The sequence below is a fragment of the Sorghum bicolor genome, chromosome 7 (assembly GCF_000003195.3).
Source record: "Sorghum bicolor cultivar BTx623 chromosome 7, Sorghum_bicolor_NCBIv3, whole genome shotgun sequence".
Lineage (NCBI taxonomy): Eukaryota > Viridiplantae > Streptophyta > Magnoliopsida > Poales > Poaceae > Sorghum > Sorghum bicolor.
Window position 1 is genome coordinate 63,294,467 of NC_012876.2, and position 20,810 is coordinate 63,315,276.

The window sequence follows — 20,810 nt, forward strand, 5'->3', positions numbered from 1 at the left end:
CAAACTGAATTCAGAAATATGTGCAAAATCGAGATAGAAATGGATAAAAAGGGCATCTTTTTTTTGGATGCTAATGATGGAGTGAAGCTTGCCGTTGGAGATTTCTCCTTTGGTGAGCTGGAATGGCATGGTCCAAAAAAAAAAAACAAATTGTATATATAGGCCTCGGTTAGTTTCAAATTTTTTTGCAAAATGAGCAAAAATAAGCACGGTAGCACTTTCGTTTGTATTTGACAAATATTGTCCAATCATAGACTAACTAAGCTCAAAAAATTCGTCTCGCAAATTACAGACAAACTGTGTAATTAGTTATTGTTTTTATATATATATTTAATGCTCCATGCATGTGCCGTAAGATTCGATGTGACGAGAAATTTGAAAAACTTTGTAAATTTTTTTGGAACTAAACAAGGCAAAAATCAAGTTTGGGAAATAGTAATAATGCCAAAGTTTTCAGAACCTTTTGACTTTCTCTGAACGGTCCAAGTTCGTCTGTTACGGCCACACCTCATCTTCTTATCATCATATAGCGTAAGAAACATTGTCGTATTGCATAAAGTATTTGTGTACCAATAAGGTCTATTCGCTTAAGCTTATAAGGCCTTGTTTAGTTTGTGAATAAAAAATTTTTGCGACATTGTAGCACTTTGGTTTGTTTGTGGTAATTATTGTCCAACCATGAACTAACTAGGCTCAAAAGATTCGTCTCGTAAATTTCGACCAAACTTGCAATTGGTTTTTATTTTCGTTTATATTTAATACTCCATGCATGCATCTAAAGATTCGATGTGACGAGGAATCTTGAAAATTTTTAGAGTTTTGGGTGAAAGTAAACAAGGCCTAGGTCGAAACTGTGAGCTATTCATCAGTGTTTTTCTCTCACAATAAGAGCCTGTTTGGCAAAATTCCTCATGAGGGGCTCCTCTCTTTTTACTCAAAAACGGCTTCTTGAGAAAAAAAAAGTTTGGCAAGACTCTTCTAAAAGAGCCAGAGCTGAAGAGGAGCCATGCAAACAAGCCCTAAATCAGCGAACAAACTCCCTTGCAGAGAGAGAAAAAAGAAGTAGAGAAAAAAATTTGAAGAAAATAAATTCTCAGTGAAAAAATATGATGCAAAATAATTTTTATTATTTAGGCACAGCCATAGTTTGGTTCCATATAGCTAACAATTACTAGCTGCCAAAAATTAACTAATATTTTAAATACCACTAATGTCTTACCTACCACACAGGACACTATAAATTTGGACTCACAAAGTCACCTAATGCCTTACCTGTTATTTAGCTAACAGTTAGCTATTAGTTGATTTTTCTAGCTAACACAATTAATAGATAAGTTAGCTGGATTCGAAAGTTGCTAGGAGTGTGCTGCAAAAATCAATTTCCACAAGAAAATGAATAAGTGATGTATTTATTATTAAGAAATACTACCACTAAAGGAAGAAATGTAGGGCCACGTCCCGCCTCTACCCACCGCAGCTCTTCAGACCGACGACAATATCGTGCGACCTCGATGCCGCCTTCGCCCACCATCTCGCCACGGTGCAATAAGGTCTCATTGGAGCTCCTCGGTCCGCACCCATGCTAGCCCCATCTTCCCCTCCTCAGGCATCGCCATGGCCTTGGTCACCCCCACACCAATCCTGTCTGACCCGATCGCATTCTATTGCTTGTTCTGGTGGCGTGATCGTCGTTGTCGCCTCGTCACTGTCTCTCTTGTCTCCACTATTAGACCTGCCTTTCTAAGCCGGTCGGAGATGGATTAGAAGAGAGGAAGATGGTGAGCGCAGGTCATGCACTCACATTAGAGCATAACCTGTCTTCGGATAGAGTTAGCATTTTTTAAGGAAATTGGTCTCCGCAGCGCGCTTGTTCATTTGGCTGATAAGCCAAAGTATTACTGACTGATTTGTTGTGAGAGAAAAACACTGTTGAATGGCTGAATAGGCTAATCATCGTCCAAATAAAAGTGCTAGACCAATTTTCATGGGGGATAAAATAAACAGGGTATTATTGGGAAAAAAATGATGCTAACTTTTTTTTCCAATGAAAAATGCTACTGAGGCCTTATTTAATTTCTATTTTTTGATTTTAAATACTATAACACTTTTGTTTTTATTTAATAATTATTGTCTAATTATACTAAAAAAAAATCATCTCATGCTTTACAGAGAAACTGCGCTAGAGCACATAGCATCTGACTGCCCCCAGCCTAGACTCTCCTGCCCCTTCTCCTTGAAGCCTTTTGACCGTTGTAGTGTAGCGCCTCTCTCTCTCTCTCTGCTTCCGTTTCCTGCCACTCCACACACACTCTCTCCCCCTCTGCAGACCGCACAAAGCCTCCCTCCGTCTTCCACTTCCACTCCTCGTTCTTGTTCACACAGCAGCAGCCTCCTGGAAAAGAGAGGGAAAGGCCATCTCCCTCACTCTCACTCAGGTATACTACCTCCGATTCTTATTCTATTGCGAATGCATACACGCAGCTCGCCCGCATCCTGCTTTTTTGTTCTGTTAAATTAATGTTTGCAATCGATGCGGCCGGCGTGAGAAATCTGTGGGGGCCAAGGCCAAAGCGGGGTAGGGAGAGAAAGAGCGAGAGGCGGAAGGAATGGATTCGTTCTTGTAGACCTAGCTGCTCCTGATCTTTGGAATTCCGCGCGTCCTTTTGAGCGCTTCAATAACATCTATGCCGTCCCCGGTACGCCCTCCGTTCCTCGTCTGTTTTATGTTCCGTTCCTCGTCGCCTTTGCTTCCTTCGCACTTCACAATCATGTCTGCCTATTCTAGTGTTCCTGCTCACCCGGCCTTCGTTCCCCTTTTTTTTCTTTGTCTTTTTCTTGTCGCCGTTCGATCTTTGATGTAGCAATTGGGCAGAGGGGAATTGTTCACGGTTCTTTCAGCAGCAGTGTTTGATGTTTCTGTTCTTCTTTTTTTTTTCGTCTCTTCCTGATTAATTTTCCTCCCATCTCCTTACCTTCGGCGGTCGTCAGGATTGTGATATGATTTTTCGGATTATTGTGGAATTAGTGTTCTCAACCAAACAACACATCCTTGTTTTCGGCGTTTTACGATTTCAGCTCTCCCTGTTTTGGCATGGACTGTGTGGTTTGTCCAGAGTCACAGAGTGAGTCAGTGAGACATGTGTGCCCTTGCATTTTCAGCTGGGTTCATGGTTTCACCTCTTGGCATACAATGGCCCTTCTCTGATCTGTTAAAAGATAAAAATTTTCAGTGCGAACAGGAGGTTGTAGAGATTCTCGTTCCACTCCATTTTCTTCTCGGGCTACTAACAAGAGAAACTGAACAATGAATTCCTAAGTGTTTCCTTTCTCTGAAGCAGTTTCGTTTCTCTGAGCCACCAAGAGCCCGTGACCTCTCTATTCCAATGTGCAAAGAGACAAAGTTATTATTAGCTATAAATCATCGCCAGAATTTTGGGCTTTACCGCAGTTTTGTATGTTTCTATGTTTTTACTTTTGCCAACTACATAGACAACAGAATACGACTACTCCATCCAGGTCCACCTATTTATACAGTGTTTGAGGCTTACAATCGTGCTCTAGTTTTTCACCTATATGATATCCTTTTGTTGCCTTTCGTGTCTGTCTATAATTTAAAGATATTAGTGATGACATTATTTGTGCTAATGCTAATCTCCCTGAAACAAAATGTGGCATTGTACTAGCACTGCTAGTTTTCAAGGCGCTGTCCTCACCCTGCATCATCTTACAGTGTCCTAACTGAATTTAGTTTAGTTGTCGAGTCCGTTTACTGCGACCATCATTATGCAAGTAGCAGAAGGTAGGCCCCTTCATCTCTTGCTGGGCCAAGGATGATATTCTTCACTTTCATGCTTCCTCACTCTTCTTTTAGGAGAAAAAAGAATTTGGTTGCTACCGAACAAATGTGTATTGCAGTGTAGGACATGTTGCAGTGGGGCATTTCATTTGCAAAGGACCATCTTTTCTTTTGATGTCTTGTAGCTTTTATTCCACTTTTGGGAATGATAGTTTCAGGGCCTGATAAGTGGTCAAGTAGATGGAAATCATCTTCTCATGGTTTCTTGGACTTGCACATGGATAACCTGTGCTTGAATTCCCTGTTGATACATGTAGTAAGTTTATTGTATATGATTATTTCACATCATCACTGTTGTTTCTGAACTCTCTTAAACTTGCCAATTGTAGGATTGCGGACTTCTGGTCTAGGTCATCTCCCCATTCATTGGCTTCAGCAGCAGTACTCTTGCTGGCAACAAGAAACCTTTCTACAGTTTTAGGTAATTTCCACAGTGATGGATGAAGCAGTACATGGTTTCCTGAAGCTGAAACTTTTCTGTAACGTTTTGTCATTTTTCTGTAATAGTGTTGTTTCTCCTCACGCTCAAAGCTCAGAGATTATGATACAAGCATGACTGGTCCTTGAGCACTATACAAGGCTTTGGAGAAATGGGATGTGCTGCTTCCAGGTTAGAAGATGAGGAGGCTGTCAAGATGTGCAGGGACAGAAGGGACTTCATCAAGCAGGCACTGGAGCAGCGCAACCGATTTGCATCTTCTCACATTGCTTACATTGAGTCCCTGAAGCGTGTTTCAATGGCTCTCCAACGGTTTGTTGCTGGAGATGATCACCATGAGCTCATCTTCGATACATTCATCTCCCCTGTCAAGCAACAGAAGCCAGAGATGCTTGGCCTGCCTTATGGTTCATATGAGAAGAGAACCATTCATGTCTCGAGATACCTGAGATCAGGACCTAACCCATCAGTGTCAGTTGAGGAGCACCCACGACCGGTGGAAACAGTCCGTGTTGAGTCACATTACCCTATGGAAAATGACAGTGGCATGGATAGGTTCTTACCAACGCACTCACCGGTAAGATCGTCTTCATACTACCCACCACCTTATAACAGGCCAAGCTACCCACCTGCATCAGCCCAGGAACCAGTTAGGATTTCTTCTTCCTATTACATGCCTTATGACAGGCCAAGCTATGCACCTCCATCACCCCAGGAGGCACCGAGGACTTCTTATTATGGATCTTATGACAGGCCAAGCTACCCATCACCATCACACCAGGAGCCACAGAGGAATTCTTATCACGTGCCGTATGACAGGCCAAGCTACCCACCTCCATCACCCCAGGAGCAGGAATCATCACCGTGGGACTTCATCTGGAACCCATTCTCATCGCTAGACAGCTTTGCATATCCCCGCCCTCGGAGTAGCTATGACAATATGGTCACTGATGATGAACTTGCGAGGTTACAACGGGTACGAGAGGAGGAAGGAATCCCAGAACTTGAAGAGGAAGATGATGAGTGTCAAGAGCATATACAAATGCATGGAAAAGAGGAAAAAGAAGAGCATGCCAATGCGGATGATGATGAAGATGAAGATGATGATGAAGATGATGATGATGAGGAATGTGAGCATTCAGATGAGTGTATAGTTTCTAATGAGGGCACTTGCTCTGTGAATTTTGATGCCAATATGAAGCAAGAAACAAAGGGATTTGAATCCAAAGGTATTCAGTGTACTGAAGCACCAGAACCTCGCAAGACAGTAGAACTTGAGATAAAGGCACACAAGAAAGAACTGATGAGAAACAGAGTAGCAAATGCAGAAGAAACTCCTGGTTTCACAGTATATCTGAATCGAAGGCCAGCAAGCTTGGTTGAGGCCATGAAGGATATTGACTGTCAGTTCTCGGGGATATGTGATGCTGCTCGGGAAATCTCAGTAATGTTGGAGGCAAGTAGAGCTCAGTACTCAACCTCAAATGATCTTTCTGGTACTGCTCTTACGGTCCAATACCGAAATTACTTTTATGATCTAGATTTGACAGTTACTGAACATAGCTTGTCACTTGTATATTGCAGTGAAGATGCTGAACCCAGTTGCACTTTTGCGCTCTGCGTCATCGCGTTCATCATCTTCTCGTTTCCTTCTTGCTCCCTCTAGCTCAATAGATGATCTCTATGATAATGAGACTAGCAGCTGTTACTCTGAAGAATCTTGTAGTACCATGTCTGGAAGTCACCACTCTACCTTAGACAGACTCTATACATGGGAGAAGAAATTATACAAAGAAGTAAAGGTATGATCTTTGTCAGGAACTTACACCAGTAGACAAATGCAAGTGAAAGCCATAACTGTTTTGGTCACTTGCAGGCAGGTGAGCGGTTAAGAATCGATTATGAGAAGAGGTTGACACATTTGAGGAACCAAGATGTGAAAGGCGAAGAACCTTCCTCTGTTGATAAGACTTGCGCAACATTGAAAAGCTTGCATACTCGGCTGAAGGTGTCAATACACACAGTTCAGTCAATATCAAAGAGGATTGAAATTCTAAGGGATGAGGAGCTGCATCCTCAGCTTATGGAGTTGATTCAAGGGTATGGTTCTGTTCACCCTAGGGATTCTGCAAATGAGAACTTTCTACATACCATTACCACTTGCGAATCACTCATTTTTTTTTCTTGGAGCCACATAAGTTAGAAAAAAATGTTAATTGTTGAAAAATGTCCGTAATCAAGACTAAATAGTAAACACAGCAAGTTAAGATCGCCCAACTTCTGTTACTTTAAGTTTTCTATTGATGTTTAAGTTTTCAGCTAATGTAAGATGAACAACTTGTGATCTAAAGGAATGTGCTTTTTAAAAAATAGATAAATGACATAAATGAATAACTCATCTGCGTATTGACCAAACTGGGAAATGCTAGAACAATCTTAAGTTATTATAATGAATCAAGTAGTTTGGGGGTAGTGTATCTAACAATAATCATTTAACTGTTAGCATTTTACATTTTTCGCATGGAAGCTCTCAAACCCTTTCTGAGAGTGTAAACTGAAAGCAGCATCAAAAGGAGGGCAAAATTTCATAAACTCATTGCTGATAGGCATGCATTTCAAAGTCAAAATTTGTGTAGCAGAACACTACCAGGTCTAGAAGTCTAAACAGAATCTTTTGTTATTAGCATACTTAAATCACACAAAATGAAACATAACTAGAGGCAACAAAAGGGCTGTATTTTGATCAAACTGTGTTTACTCATGTATCAACCAATCATACTCCATAATAGCTGAGCAGACAGAATACCTGAGACCTTAGCCTTTTACACTGAAAATCTGGTAAGCAACATAAAGGGAAATAGCCTTAATCCTTCACTGGAACTGACCTTTTGTTATGCAGGTTATCGCGGATGTGGCGCGCCATGGCTGAACGCCACAAAGCTCAGAAGCGCACCATCGAGGACGCTAAACTTCTCTTCCTCCAACACCACCCCTCGGCCGCCACTGCCATCTCCCTTGGTCCGCTAGAGGCTGCAACTCCCCCTCCGGCTGCCTTGGCATTGGAATCCGAGATCCAAGCCTGGCGAGGAGCCTTGGAGACATGGTTGTTTGCGCAGCGCGCCTATGCGCGCGCACTAGCCGCGTGGGCGCGACGATGCCTCGGCATTAGCAGCGCGGCGCGGCCCAGCCATCCGCTGCCGCCGGCGTTCCTAGTGTGCTTGGAGTGGGGGCGCGCGGTTGACGCGGCCACTGAGGCACGAGTGATAGATGGTCTGGACTTCTTTGTCGCTGGTGTCGGGTCAGTGTGCTCGGGCGCGGCTACCGGAATGGAGGGCATGGCTGGGCGGGTGCTGTGTGCTGGCATGGCAGCGGTCACTGGCGCCATGGCAGAGTTCGCGGCGGCGTCTGCGGACAGCTATGACGCAGCTATCACAGCTGTGATCACCGCCGCGCGTGCGCCGGAGCGCGGGAAAGAGAACGGCATCGGACAACTGGAACGCTAGGAAAATGCTGTGGCGGTTGCTTTGTTGGTTGACACCATGACATAGAGTGGCTCACCTTTGTGATAACGATGAGTAGGAGATGAAATTAAGCATGCAGTTACATATGTAGTCTTGTGATTGATAAGAATGCTATTACAAGGCTATCTATTCTTGCTAGTGATTGCTTATATAGGTTCAGCACTTGTGGTATTACCCTAAGGAGAATGCGAGTAGTGTTGTAAATTCATCTCTTTTTGTTTTTTTAGAAAAAAGAAAAAGTTGCGTAAGACCACATACAACCAAATTCTTATAGGACTTAACTACAACTTGTGCGCACAGGATTTCAACTTCCATCGTGTACACCTCACACGGTATCTTTTAGTCGCTAAAAAACAGCTATTCTTTCTGTGCCTTCGCCCTCGTTGCCGCCACCGCCCTGCCACGGGCGAGCTAGGGTTTCACCGGAGCATTGTGGTCGTGGCTACGGAGCTCTAGCAAAACACTTGCTCACCTACGATGCCATCCTGTTTGGCCTAAACCGCACATCGACCATCCCCGCTGTCTGGCCTACCTGTCTCTCCTCCAGTCGACCATTCTATCAAGCCCCGCCATAGTTGGAAAAGAAGGGAGTGTTTGCCGGAACCCTAGCCCAATCTGAGAGAGAGAGAGAGAGAGAGAGAGAGAGAGAGAGGAGGATGCCTACTTAACGATGCCGCCATCCGATCTGGCGGATCCTTCGCCACCGCCAGATCTGGCGGATCCTCCGCCACCACCAGATCTGGCGCCTAGCCCGATCCAAGAGGGGAGAGAGAGAGAGAGAGAGAGGATGCCTACTTAACGATGCCGCCATCGGATATGGCGGATCCGTCGCCACCGCCAGGTCTGGCGGATCCTCCGCCACCAGCAGATCTGGCGCCTAGCCCGATCCAAGAGGAGAGAGAGAGAGAGAGAGAGACCTACTTGATGGTGCCGCCGCCTGGATTCGCCACCACCGCCAAAACTGGCGCCGCCGCCACCGTGTCTGCCATGGTCGTGCGCGGGGAGGCGGTGAGGGCGTGGGCGTTGGGAACCGATAAGGCGCAAGCGCGGGGAGGACACCGTCGGGTCATCGTCGTCGGTGAGAGAGAGGGGTTGCGGCCGTGGGGCGGACGGGTAGGGTGTGCAGGTTGCGTGTTCTTTTATTAGCATTTTTTATTCTGAACAGCTAACATACGGCTGGCTAGAAATTAGGCCACTTGCATGGCCACTTTGGTTTTGGCTACCCAAAAAACATTTACCGTTGTATTTCTTTTTCTAGCGAAAACTGTTGTCGCTTTTTCTTTCTCCTAACGCGCCCTCCTACCTTCCTCACGTGCCGGCCCCAGCCAACGGTTGCCTCGCCGTCGGTCGCGCCACCCACCTTCTAGACCCGCCCTCCTCGTGCTCGCCCCCATTGCTGCGCACCGCCCCACCATGACCATGGGGCTCCGGTGAGACCTTACCGCCTACAGGGATCTCCTTCTTCCCTTCACTCCCTCCTACCACCGCTATGGCCATGGGCGCTCCTGTCCTAACCTAGCTCGGCTATCTCTTATGCCGTTGGAACCCTAATGCCATCCTCCTGATGTCCCCACCGTTACCCTCTGCTAAACCCCTTTTAAGCCCTCTAGAGTTAGGAAAGAGAGGAGAGAGAAGATGGCGCACCACATGTCACTATCCTAGCTTGGTAGGGTTGGCGGTGGTGGTGGATTGCCGTTGACCGCAAGGGGGAAATGGCATCACAGCGGATCCTGCGCCCCTCTGTGCCGTGCTGCTGCCATTGCTACATCACAAGTGAACATCACATAGAGTTGGGGAATGGATGGGGAACAAAAGGAAGAAGGGGATAAAAATAGTGGGATCCATCACGTGCTAAACGGCCGAGTGGTGTGCTGAAGGGGTGAGGGATACCTAAAACAAAGGCAATGCCAATAATTTTTTTTACCTGTTTGCCCCCAAATTTATTTTACATGCCCCCTGCCCCCCCCCCCCCACGCAAAAAAAAGATCTTTACGTGTACATCAAATCACCTAAACGATGGTAATAAACCCCACAAAAATTAAATGTCATTCTTTTTGCCTAATGCCTCAATCCAAAACCCAACAGCTACGTGTTAAGTTCTCCAAATAGTCTTAACATGGAAGAAAAAAGTACTTAATTGTTTTTATTACAGTCACAGAAGTTTCAACTACTGATTCAATTCCTTTTAGCTAAATTACCTTTCATTAAAATAATACCCCCTCTGTGAATAACAAAGAATTTTTTGATCTTTTAAGGAAGTTTTAGCTTCCATATATATGAATTCAGTACTATTCGTCCAAAAAACAAAGCTTTCCAAAAATATGGTCGACGGTGATGGGGAAATCAGTTGATTCACCTTAAAAAAACACTTATGTAGATCCGCCTGGTGTTGTGTCTCAACTAACTGATAAACCTCCCAAAAAAACTACCTGATAAACCAGATAGCTCTACAGGGAAATGGTATAACTAAAAACAAAGAACAAAACTGCTTCCTAATCACATGACAGGAAGCCAAGAGTATGCATGCACTCTTCTAACATAAATGAAATAATCACAAAAAAAAACTAGCTATATGTTGCATTATAGAAAATAACAACGACCTTGATTCCTCGCATGCTCGCCCTTATTCACTTCTTGCTTGATACACTTCACTACTTGAGCTGTACCTTCCTCGAGTAGTCTTGCCAACCTTTGGTATCGATCCTTCACCTTCAGTAGCATCTGTCCATAATTATTTTCTACTCTGATCCAGACCTAAGGAGTCGAAAAAAGTATATATACATGTTCATCTAAAACCAAAAGCCTATGTATTATTCTCACGCTTCACCATAAAAAAAGTCGGCTATCCTCTATGGTTTATTTTTTTTCGAGAACATGCAATGACACGTGTTTCATTAAGCAGAGAGTTCAGAGTTGACAAGAGATAATCCCCAGATTACCAGACACACACTCACACAAGCAGAAGGAAAACGAAGGAGAGAAAAAACAAAGAGGAGAAAAAGACCAAAGCACTACAAAAGCAACACACTGATCAACCAGAGCGCCGAGCGTCGAGAACCCCTAGCGGTCTGTAGCCTGCCGCGATCCAGAGAGCAGCCTCCTCCAAGATGAGTTGGGCAAGTTGCAGCGGTTGCTGGCTGGTTGAGTCGAACGTCCGTCTGTTCCTCTCCTTCCACAGATTCCAGCCAACCAGAAAGAATAAGGAGTCAAAACCGCGCCTGAGCTCCTTTGGAAGAAGCTTGCGCGACGCTGTCCACCAAACCATAATCCGTTCCTCCTGTGCCGGGACTAGCCTAAGCAGGTGGAACGCCCTGAGACAGACAGTCCAAACCTCCTTGCTGAAGACACATCCCAAGATAATGTGATCAAGAGTTTCGGCAGATTGATCGCATATGATGCAAGAGTTTCCAGAAGAAGAACTTAACGCGAGGTGGTGCCGAAGTTTTCCAGATCAGCGCCGCCCCCAGCGGCTTAGAGCAGCCAAAAAACATCGCCCTGTAGGCGGACGCCGCCGTGTAGCGCTGGCTGGACGTCAGGTTCCAGGAAAAGGTGTCAGGCGTCCCGAGTGTCAAATGAACCTGTTCAACTGCCCTGCACAGCTGTACAAATTCAGCAACCAATCTCAACGAGCGCGGCCCAGTGATATGGCGCACCCAAGCAAAGTCCTGAAGCGCCTCAGCTACCGTCGTCCCCCAGTGGCGTTTAGGAACCGCCGCGAACACTGCAGGCGCAAGTTGGCGCACCCCGGAGCCTTGCAGCCAGCAATCGACCCAAAAGAAGGTGGATTCACCTAGGACCAAGGTGGATATCGTCATCCATGGTTTAGTATGCATCAGCTTTATGATATTCAAGAGTGAGGCAATATTACAATTACAAATAATACAAAGCCTTAACAAAAGTGTTCAGGGGTACAAGATAATATGAGGAAATTCATGGTATCTCCACACACAATCCACAAGGCCTGGAACACAATGCACACCCCATTACCACACCCACACGTATGAATATTATTCACGCTTGAAATTGATTGCTAGGATGACCTCCTAGGACGCTTATCAGAAGCGCGTCATTTGTATGCTTCCATTCTTCTTTTTAATTACAATGATGCACAAATCTTTTGCGTATTCGAGGAAAAAATATTGTTCACCCTTGATGATTAATCAGGCATGGTCTCAAGATTAAGTGGTGGAGCTGCAGAATGAATTAACCTTTTTGCTGTGGCCACCAGAGCAGTCAAAGACGGGCCACTCTCCAGAACAACACCTATGTTGCCATAAAAGACCCTGTAATTCTCCACTTTTGATGGGGTCATTTCTATTTTGGTCAGTGCTTCCATCATCCGCCCTTCTCTCAAAATAGTGGCGTAGCGAGGACATAATTTCACAATTGATATCGTCATCTCAACTATGACCCTTCTCATCCTAGGGTATTCAGGACTTGGTTTTCTGTTGGAGTTGAGTGCACCCACCAGCTTCTGAACAAGCTCTGATTTGTTGGTTTGTAGCTGTAGCTGATCATGTATAGATGGTTCCGGTATCATGTCACAGATTTGTGATATGATACCGATTAGGACCTCCAGGTGTTTTCCCTCCTCAAACTTTATATTTTTCATCACCTGCTTGAACGATGGTGTGATAACAATGTTAGGCAATCAACACCATAATTTTTATAAGAGCATTCATGTTTCAAATTAAGTTTTTTAACCTACTAAACTCCAGTGTAAAGTTCCACTCTACCCCATATGCTTCAAATTTCAAACCAGTAACTTGAATGATAACAATAATGAACATTCCAAAATTATTTCTCTTAATAGCAATAGAGAGACTCACAATTGGGAAGGCAGATGACAGGTGATTGCCTGCATCTTGATGCCACAGTTTATCTTTGGCATGCGTACAGATATTCTGGAGTAGACTTGCCGCGACGTATTTGTACTCATCTTCACACAGCATGTCTTTGAGATCCTTGATAAGTTCATATCCTGGTTCCTCCAAGATAACCAAGCAATTTGCAGGACTCTCTATTGTAAGGTTTGCAAGTGCTTCACCTGCGGCCATTCGCAGGGACTGATCATAGTAATTATTGCTTGCTCCATCCTTCCCAATAAATGCATGCATGAGTTTGCTAATAGTCACCTTGCAGCTCCCAATCTCTTTCCTTGCATCCTCATCCAAGGCCAGCTTGGTCAAGGTATCAATCACCAGTTTCATTATCTCAGGGCTGCTGCGGCTGTCCTCCAAGACACATTCGAGGTTGTTCAGTAAAAAGAAGTTGTTGCATAGCTGTTGCCGAAGTTCCACACCAATGTTCTCCCCGGTGCTTGCAAGCCTCCTCACGAAATTCAGCGATGCACATATCACTGCACGCTGCTGCTCATCGTTGCTACTTTTGCTGTCGGTTGTGTAGCTTATGAGGCCTATAATCTTGGAAATGAGGTACGTGGCTCTGGAAATTTCTGCACAATTGTCAGGATCATGAGCAAGCTTCTCCAGAATTGCCATGCCTAGTATGGGGAGTGAGTCCTGATGAGTCAAGGGCAGCTCCTCCAGAATAGACCACTTGTCTTTCATCCTCTGCCAATAGCGGCGTACCCAATAGCAGCCTCCTTGTTTATCATGCCTACCCAGTTGTCCATCGGTATGTTGGCTACCTGCATTTCCTCCACTGCAAGAAGCTATTTGTGCTGAAGCTTCTTGATCTGCTGGGAGGTCATTACCGGCATCAAGGAGCGAAGACACCATCTTCAATGTACCCGGGATCTCTGCAACTGTAAGTCTATCAGCAATGTTGGCGATGACCCTAGCGGCAGTAAGCCTGGTATCACGGTGTCTGACATCTTCCCAGCCAAGCATGCAAATCAATGTGGACAATGTCTTATTGGACCTGATGATTTTTGTCCTTAAGTGTTGACTGGATTTGGTTTCCTTGTTTTCATGTAGGAGGCTGTCAAGAATAAGAACACCAGCTAGCTGTATTCTATCACTTGTCTTGGAGCTTAGGGACTCCTTGGCGAAGCGGGCGAGGCTCACCGTCTTCCTTGTAGAAAACAAGCCAATTTCCATGCATGTCAGGTAGGCAGACTCGTAGTACAGATCGATGGCTTTTGCTCCCTGCTGACCTCTGAGTTTTGACTGACGGACAAGCATTCTACGTGGGAAGAAGGAGAAGAGCCCGATGATGCTTGCCGTGATGTAGAATGACCCTTGGCATATTGCCAGCACGTAGAAGACTTCAATAGCTGGCAGCATGTTTGGGCTAGGACTGTCCTCCTTCGACAGCCGGTGATAATCAGAATGTAGCCTTTGGATTCGCAAAGATGAGAGCACGACCTGAATGACAGCTGCTGGGATAAGGAAGTTCTCAATCAGCAGCACAGCTACCAAGAGGATGAATGATAAGCCAGCAGCGAGGTATGCGAATAGACGGGCTCCCAAAAGATCACTCAAAACAAGAATTGGGATTTCCACCGTCATATAGCAAAGGAACAATATGTGCAGGATCACATCGATCCAGCGCCCAACTGACAGACTACTAGGATTATCTGTATTTTGTAGCGGAGATTGTAGACTGCCAAGGGATAGTACCAGTGTTGTGAATGATATGATGAAACTATTTGGGTCCACTACATGACCGCCAGTTGTAAGTGCAGGTGGCCATATGACCAGAACCGAACCAAAAGCCAAGATTAAGACTGAAATCACTTTTGCAAGAGATAGCAGACAGCGGCCCCAAGGAGTATTTGTCAGGTTGGCAACTATTGGGGGCCTAGAAATAAGCAGCAACGCTGCCACCACCATTGTTAGTATCTCTGCTGACGCTGTGGCAATACTAAATGCCTTTGTGTCATAAAAACTGTAACGATGGTGATCTGCCTTTCCTTTAATAAATGGAACGATCTGGGATGGATCCAGGAGACGTTTCGTTGGCCCAATAAACCAGAGAGCATAAACAATCAGGAAGGCAACTAGGACAGCCCACAGCAGCAATCGCCGACGCCGCCTGGACTGGCTCGTCAGCTGAGAAGCACCTCGTAGCTTCATCTTGCTCATAAGAATTAGTAACGCCGCCTGGAGAATGCCCATGGACATAGGTGCAACAACCGGCAGCCAGGTAACAAGGTCTATCAGCAAGCCCATAAACAGAACCACCTCGTTCCCTTCCTGCGGCCGCCCTAACATGCGAGCGAAAGACACGTTAATCCATCTGAGTGCCTTCGTCGTCCCAAACAGCGACAGGTTGTCCAATTTGTAGTCACGGCTAAAAATCCTGACAAGCGCGGAGCAAAGATTCAGACGAAAGCACAAAGATTGATGAAAATTAAATATCTCAATAGTACAATGCCCGTATGCTGGCTCTTAACTTCTGCATCCGGTCCAGTTTATCAGACATTTTTTTTAGAAAGGACGGCAAAAGCTTTGCCGCGGATTTTATTAGACGATAAAAAGAAAAACAAAAACTTGTACAGAGAAAAAACAGCCTGAAGATTCAGGCGAAAAAACTCCCCCTCCACAACTACAAAGTAACCAGCAGTACACACTCGGTGCTAGGACTCCTAATCCTATTTAAACCTCCGGTTAATCTGATTGAGTCCTCTGGTCTTGTGACACCATCGCTAAGCCATATTGTGTTTATCAGACATTTCATACTATATGTTAAGAGTCAAACTACTCCCTCCGTGCCATGCTAGACTACACCTTATAAACTGGACCCGAGAGAGTATTGCAAATTTACTACTTTATCCATCCCAAATTATAAGTCCTTACAAAAATTTTGGAGAGTCAAAGCATTTCAAGTTTGACTAAATTTATATGATATAAAATAATAACATATATAAAGCATCTCAAGATGTTCTTTGTCCCTAGACTTGGCCATCTGTTAGGTCGGCCATCTACACTCTTACTCAGGGCACTTTTCGACTAGGACGCTAGGCCTAGCGCCTCGAGCACGGAGTGGACTCCTAGTCAAATGCCAAGCTAGTCGGGGCGGGCCTCGAGTGGTCTGTAGGCCCTAGGACTTGGGTTAGGACCTACCAAGCTTGATAATAGCCCCACGTACTGGCCGCCTGGCCGTCTCCCCTGAGTCCTGTTAGACCAAGTGTTATCTAACAGGTGCTAGTTATGGTCTCGCTCAAGTTATTTGGCTGACAAGGGTACTCGGGGTGCAAATAGTCATCAATGATACTGCTCAAAATGAGTCGAACTTATGCTTTTGAAAGGATCAAGATGCCCAAGAGGGAGGAGGTTGAATTGGGCTTCTCTAAAAATTTAAGCAACCTATAAGCTCCAATTCAACCCCTTGTGCCTAGTGTGACCTAGAGAGCTACCGGATAAAAGTTTTGCAACCTAGTTCCAATCCTATTCTAGCAAGGCAATTCTAAGAATGTAAAAGCACAAGGTAAATGCTAGAATGTAAAGGAGTAGTGGAAGAAAGTGCTCGGCGATGTTTTGCCGAGGTATCGGAGAGTCGCCACTCTCCACTAGTCCTCGTTGGAGCACCCGCGCAAGGGTCTTGCTCCCCCTTGGTCCGCGCAAGGACCAAGTGCTCTCTACGGGCTGATTCTTCGACACTCCGTCGCGGTGAATCACCCAAAACCGCTCACAAGCTTGACACAAGCCACCCACAAGAACTCCGGGCGGTCTTCGTGCCTCCAGTCAACACCAAACCGTCTAGGTGATGGCGATCACCAAGAGTAACAAGCAAAGAACTCTCACTTGACCCAAACAAGGCTCTAGAGAGTGGTGGATGCACACTTGACTCTTGGAATTCACTAGAGAAGGATTCTCTCAAGAAATCACTCAATTCTCAGTCCTCTCTAGGCTCTTGCTACTCTCTTGCTCCACAACAAGTTTCTCAGATGTTCAAATGGGCAAGAGAGCTCTCATGGACGAGGTGGAGGAGTATAAATACTATCCACGAAGTCCAAAGGTCAGCCAACCGTTTTCCACTGAAAACGGGGTCACCGGACGCTCTTTATGTTGCACCGGACGCTCTGCACGGAGCGACCGGTGCTTCATAACGGCTAACTGTACCTGCGTCTGACAGGTCACCGGACGCTAACTCTCAGCGTCCGGTGGCACCGTCCGGTGCTCCGGGGAGTTTTACATACTCCCTGCGCATGGGACCGGACGCTACCCGGTGCGTCCGGTGCTCGGGGAGGATTTACAACCTCCCTGGGTATGGGACCGGACGCTGCCCGGTGCGACCGGTGCCAGCGTCCGGTGCTTAACCCTAAGCACCACACTGTTCTAACGGCTAAGGACCTCACCGGACGCACTCACAGAGCGTCCGGTGCCCCTTTGAGCACCCTAACTTCGTCGAAGCGCGATCGCTCCAAAACGAAGTTGGTTCCTCTCGATCTAAGGACTATCTCTGAGCTGCCTAGTGCTAGGTTTACCAGGTGTGCACCACACCTAAACCTAAAGCCTTGCCTAAGTCAAGCTACTAGATCAAAGCCCCTCTTAATAGTACGGTCAAAGGAAAACAAAGTCCTAAACTACTCTAAGTGCCCTTCTTCACCATATGGCACTTAGACCCAGTGTTTTCTGATCGTCCGATTAATCGCGATTAATCGTCCTTATCGGTCTGTAGCACTCGATTAGGGCCTCCGATTCGATTAGAGCGATCAGAAACCTGATCGTCCGATTAATCGTCGATTAATCATGATTAATCGTCGATTAATCATGATTAATCGTCCGATCAGGCCTCTTGATCGATCAGAGTTGACTGGCAGATTGGCTGCTTTTGGCCTGGGATATATTTAATTGGGCTAGGCCCATTAGGGTTTCTCTTATAACTTCACCCCCACTCTCTTCTCAGTCCTCACTCCCACTCCAGCCGTCAGCTACTGAGCTGCTGCTCCTGCTCGTGCTGCTTGCTACTTGTTTGCTGTTTCCTCCTCCCTCTTCCCTGCTGCCTGCTTCTTCCTCCCCATTCCAGCTCCAATCCAAGCAGCGGGCTGCTTGCTTGCTGCTTCCTCCTCCCTCTTCCCTGCTGCCTGCTTCTTCCTCCCCATTCCAGCTCCAATCCAAGTAGCCCGCTGCTGCTTGCTTCCTCCTCCCTCTTCCCTGCTGCCTAGAGATATAGTCAACTAACCAGAAATATAGTCTTGATGCTTGATGTGTAATATATAAATATATAGTATATGATATATATACCATATATATATGATATATACTTATATAGTCCTGCTTTATGCTGGACGATTATATGGACGATTAGACCGATCAGGAGTCGATTAATCGTCCTGATCGTCGATTAATTGTCCTGATCGTCCTGATCGGTGCCAGACCGATTAGAAACGATAAGACGATCAGAAAACATTGCTTAGACCTAGTCTAGTCTTGACGATGTCCATCCATCCTTTGAAAATTGAAAACGATTTCCACTATTAAGTAGGCATGTACGTCCCTGTCCATCGAGTACCTATTACCATGACCTTACCTATGACTTTGCCTCTGCAAAACACATGTTAGTCATAGTAACCAATATTGTCATTAATCACCGAAATCACTAGGGGCCTAGATGCTCTTTCAGCTTTGATGGAAAAGGAGTTGGAGGAGTGGACCAAGTTGATAGGAAACGGGAGGAGTGGAGTTAGCTTTTTTTATAAGGGATATATAAATATACAGCCTCTACATCCGAAGATGTACGCAACCAATTATTACAACGTCTTGGATCAATTAGAAGAAGAAAGAACAAGCTAAGGTCTTAAACATAGACCAGGATAGTAGAGCAAACAATATAAATGTTTTCATCTTTTTTAGAAAACTCTAAAGCAATCATCTCCAATCTCTTGCTTATGGATGAGAGGATGTCCTTGGATTGTTCATCACGCTGCAGTGGGCCCTAGAAGCGGAGCCAAAATGCTCCCCTGAAGATGATGTGGTTGTCTAGAAAGTAGAAACTCAAATCTTTTTATGGATATAGCACATGACAAGGTACAGACAAATGACCGGTTAACGAAAAGGACTGGGATGGTCCTAAAGAATATAAACTGTGAGGCAATTTGGAGACAATTATTGACCATCTCCTCTTCAAATGTCCCCTGAAAGTTCTTGTTTGGGCTGGGTTAGAGACGTCTAAAACTCTAAATTGGACCTCAAGTGTCCAGTGGATAGAGGTGATTTTGCGCAAAGGTTTATGGCCATGCTAGGTGGGAATTTAAACTGGTGGAAAACATCTTTAATTTGCAGGAACAACTCTTGCATTCAAAATCATTCCTTGTCTTCGGAAGGCCCAAGTTGTTCCTGAAAGGATTTTTAACCACCGTGCATGTGGCCATTTTTTTTTGAATGAAATACATGTGGCCAATTTTGGCCCAAAGAATCATGCATGGGGCTAAGAAGACAGTCACGGGATATTGGTGTGGCATCAAGCTATCGTCAACCTAGATGAAATATAAGAACACCGATGAGCAGCGGCCACCGGCCAGTCTCTGCTAGGTATTAGAGAGAGATATAGTGAAGGGAGAGTTTTCCTGCATTCTACTTTGGGCCAGTCATCAAAATACTAAGTGCCCAAATAAATATAAAGCAGCATCTATATTCTATATCAGCTAAATATATATATAGGCTTTCCACAATTCCATAGCGAGCTGAGTTTTGTTAGCTTTCTTTTGATGGAACTTGTCCATTGGTTGAATCTTCGATTTGACGTGGATGTCTTTATTTCAGAAATTAAGGAGTACTATTTGGCGTGCCTGTCGTGCATGCGTTTATGTATAATAGGCCTTCTGCTTGGAAGTAGATAATGACAGCAAATAATGGGGAAAAAAAGCAGACGAAGAATAATCAGCAACACGTACCTGAAGGCTTCTATGAAGATAATCACCATGGCAGACCAGAAATCCAGTGGCTCCAGATCAGAGCAGAATCCGCCAAGCAAGACCCCGGTCGCCCAGAGAAAAGCCAGCGCACCGAAAGCGTTTCCTGCCCACTCACCGAAGGCAACAACCCGCACAAAGCTGTTGAGCGTCTGCTCCCTGTGCTGCAGCTCGCCACCTGGTGCAGCGTCCACAGCGGCTGCCCCAGAAATCAGGACAGAAACCTCGCCGGCGCCGCCTGCTGTCGCCATTGTTCCAGCTGCCCCGGAAAATGGGTGCCAAACAATCAGAGATTCAGAGTATGTATAAAACGCAAAGCAGCACCGAGCCACGGACTACATAACCTCCTTAGCAAGTTAGAACCTGGGCTTTGCAGTTTTATTACTCTAGAATCTAGATAGGCAAGCATGGAGCAGCGGACAAGGCTCCGTGATTCTGCTACTTTATTTGCTTCTTTTGATAGACACAAGCTCTCAAGGTTGAACAAAGATTACTTGCGGTAGTGAGAACTGAGAACTCATAATGTTCCTAATGATCTCTCTATTGCTCCATTTTTAATTTAATTATTAGTCTGTGAAGTGTGAACCTATGCTCCTAAGTCCTGAGTGTATGCTAGTAATGCTAAAATATAATGTGAAAATCCATATAGCAATATTTGTGCTTACTATACCCCCAATCCAACAGCACGAGACCAGGATACTGAAAGCTGTTAATTTTACTCGCTCCATCTCAAAATAATAGAAATGTCTATTTAGATAATTCAACTAATTTCAAGTTTGGCTAGTTTTATTCCTCGTAAAAAGGTTCGCACACGAAAAAAAGACTAGTTTTATAGAAAATAACATCAACATTTTCATACCCAAATAGGTTTACTATAAAAATATATAAATATATGACGTGATTGGTTCAAATCATAAATATTAATACTTTTTTATATATTTGGTTTAATTCGAGATTGGTTAACTTCTCAAAATGTGATATATGTACTTATTTTGGGACAGAGGATCAATAAGTTCGATTGATTGGATCAATTTATTAAAACAAATGTCATATATATCATATTAATCATAGTATGAAAATAGTTGGAATGGTGTAAGTCTTTAAGGGTGCATCTTTTTAGATAATGGAAGAGTTTTGATTTCAAACCTTTTTGAGACACCAATCGACCAAAAT

The 20,810-nt window shown here is 44.9% G+C and overlaps 2 protein-coding genes across 6 annotated transcripts; one reads left to right on the forward strand and one right to left on the reverse strand.

Annotated features, from left to right (window-relative positions):
• LOC8063996 lies at nt 2,255–7,987 on the forward strand. Of its 4 annotated transcripts, XM_021465390.1 has the most exons (7): nt 2,255–2,435; nt 2,547–2,696; nt 4,186–4,277; nt 4,364–5,791; nt 5,880–6,097; nt 6,172–6,395; nt 7,195–7,798. In XM_021465390.1, exons 4-7 carry the CDS (start codon nt 4,447–4,449, stop codon nt 7,796–7,798), a joined length of 2,391 nt encoding a protein of 796 aa, XP_021321065.1. In that variant the 5' UTR covers nt 2,255–2,435; nt 2,547–2,696; nt 4,186–4,277; nt 4,364–4,446. The 4 variants fall into 4 exon arrangements, with proteins under 4 accessions (XP_021321065.1, XP_021321066.1, XP_002444742.1 ...); XM_021465391.1 differs by lacking the exon at nt 2,547–2,696; XM_002444697.2 differs by lacking the exon at nt 2,255–2,435 and having other exon boundaries at nt 2,442–2,696; nt 7,195–7,987.
• LOC8063997 lies at nt 11,710–15,071 on the reverse strand. 2 transcript variants are annotated; one of them, XM_002445808.2, is made up of 2 exons: nt 12,646–15,071; nt 11,710–12,431 (listed from the first exon to the last, which is right to left on the reverse strand). In XM_002445808.2, exons 1-2 carry the CDS (start codon nt 14,992–14,994, stop codon nt 11,973–11,975), a joined length of 2,808 nt encoding a protein of 935 aa, XP_002445853.2. In that variant the 5' UTR covers nt 14,995–15,071; the 3' UTR covers nt 11,710–11,972. The 2 variants fall into 2 exon arrangements, with proteins under 2 accessions (XP_002445853.2, XP_021321471.1); XM_021465796.1 differs by having other exon boundaries at nt 11,710–12,434.

Bases quoted from the DNA above. Each gene is read 5' to 3' on its own strand.
- LOC8063996 (XM_021465390.1), top strand. From the start codon at position 4,447: ATGGGATGTGCTGCTTCCAGGTTAGAAGATGAGGAGGCTGTCAAGATG. The intron at 5,792-5,879 runs GTACTGCTCTTA...TGTATATTGCAG, and splicing joins AACCTCAAATGATCTTTCTG to TGAAGATGCTGAACCCAGTT. The intron at 6,396-7,194 runs GTATGGTTCTGT...TTTGTTATGCAG, and splicing joins CTTATGGAGTTGATTCAAGG to GTTATCGCGGATGTGGCGCG.
- LOC8063997 (XM_021465796.1), bottom strand. From the start codon at position 14,994: ATGTTAGGGCGGCCGCAGGAAGGGAACGAGGTGGTTCTGTTTATGGGC. The intron at 12,435-12,645 runs GTGAGTCTCTCT...CCATCGTTCAAG, and splicing joins TGTCATCTGCCTTCCCAATT to CAGGTGATGAAAAATATAAA.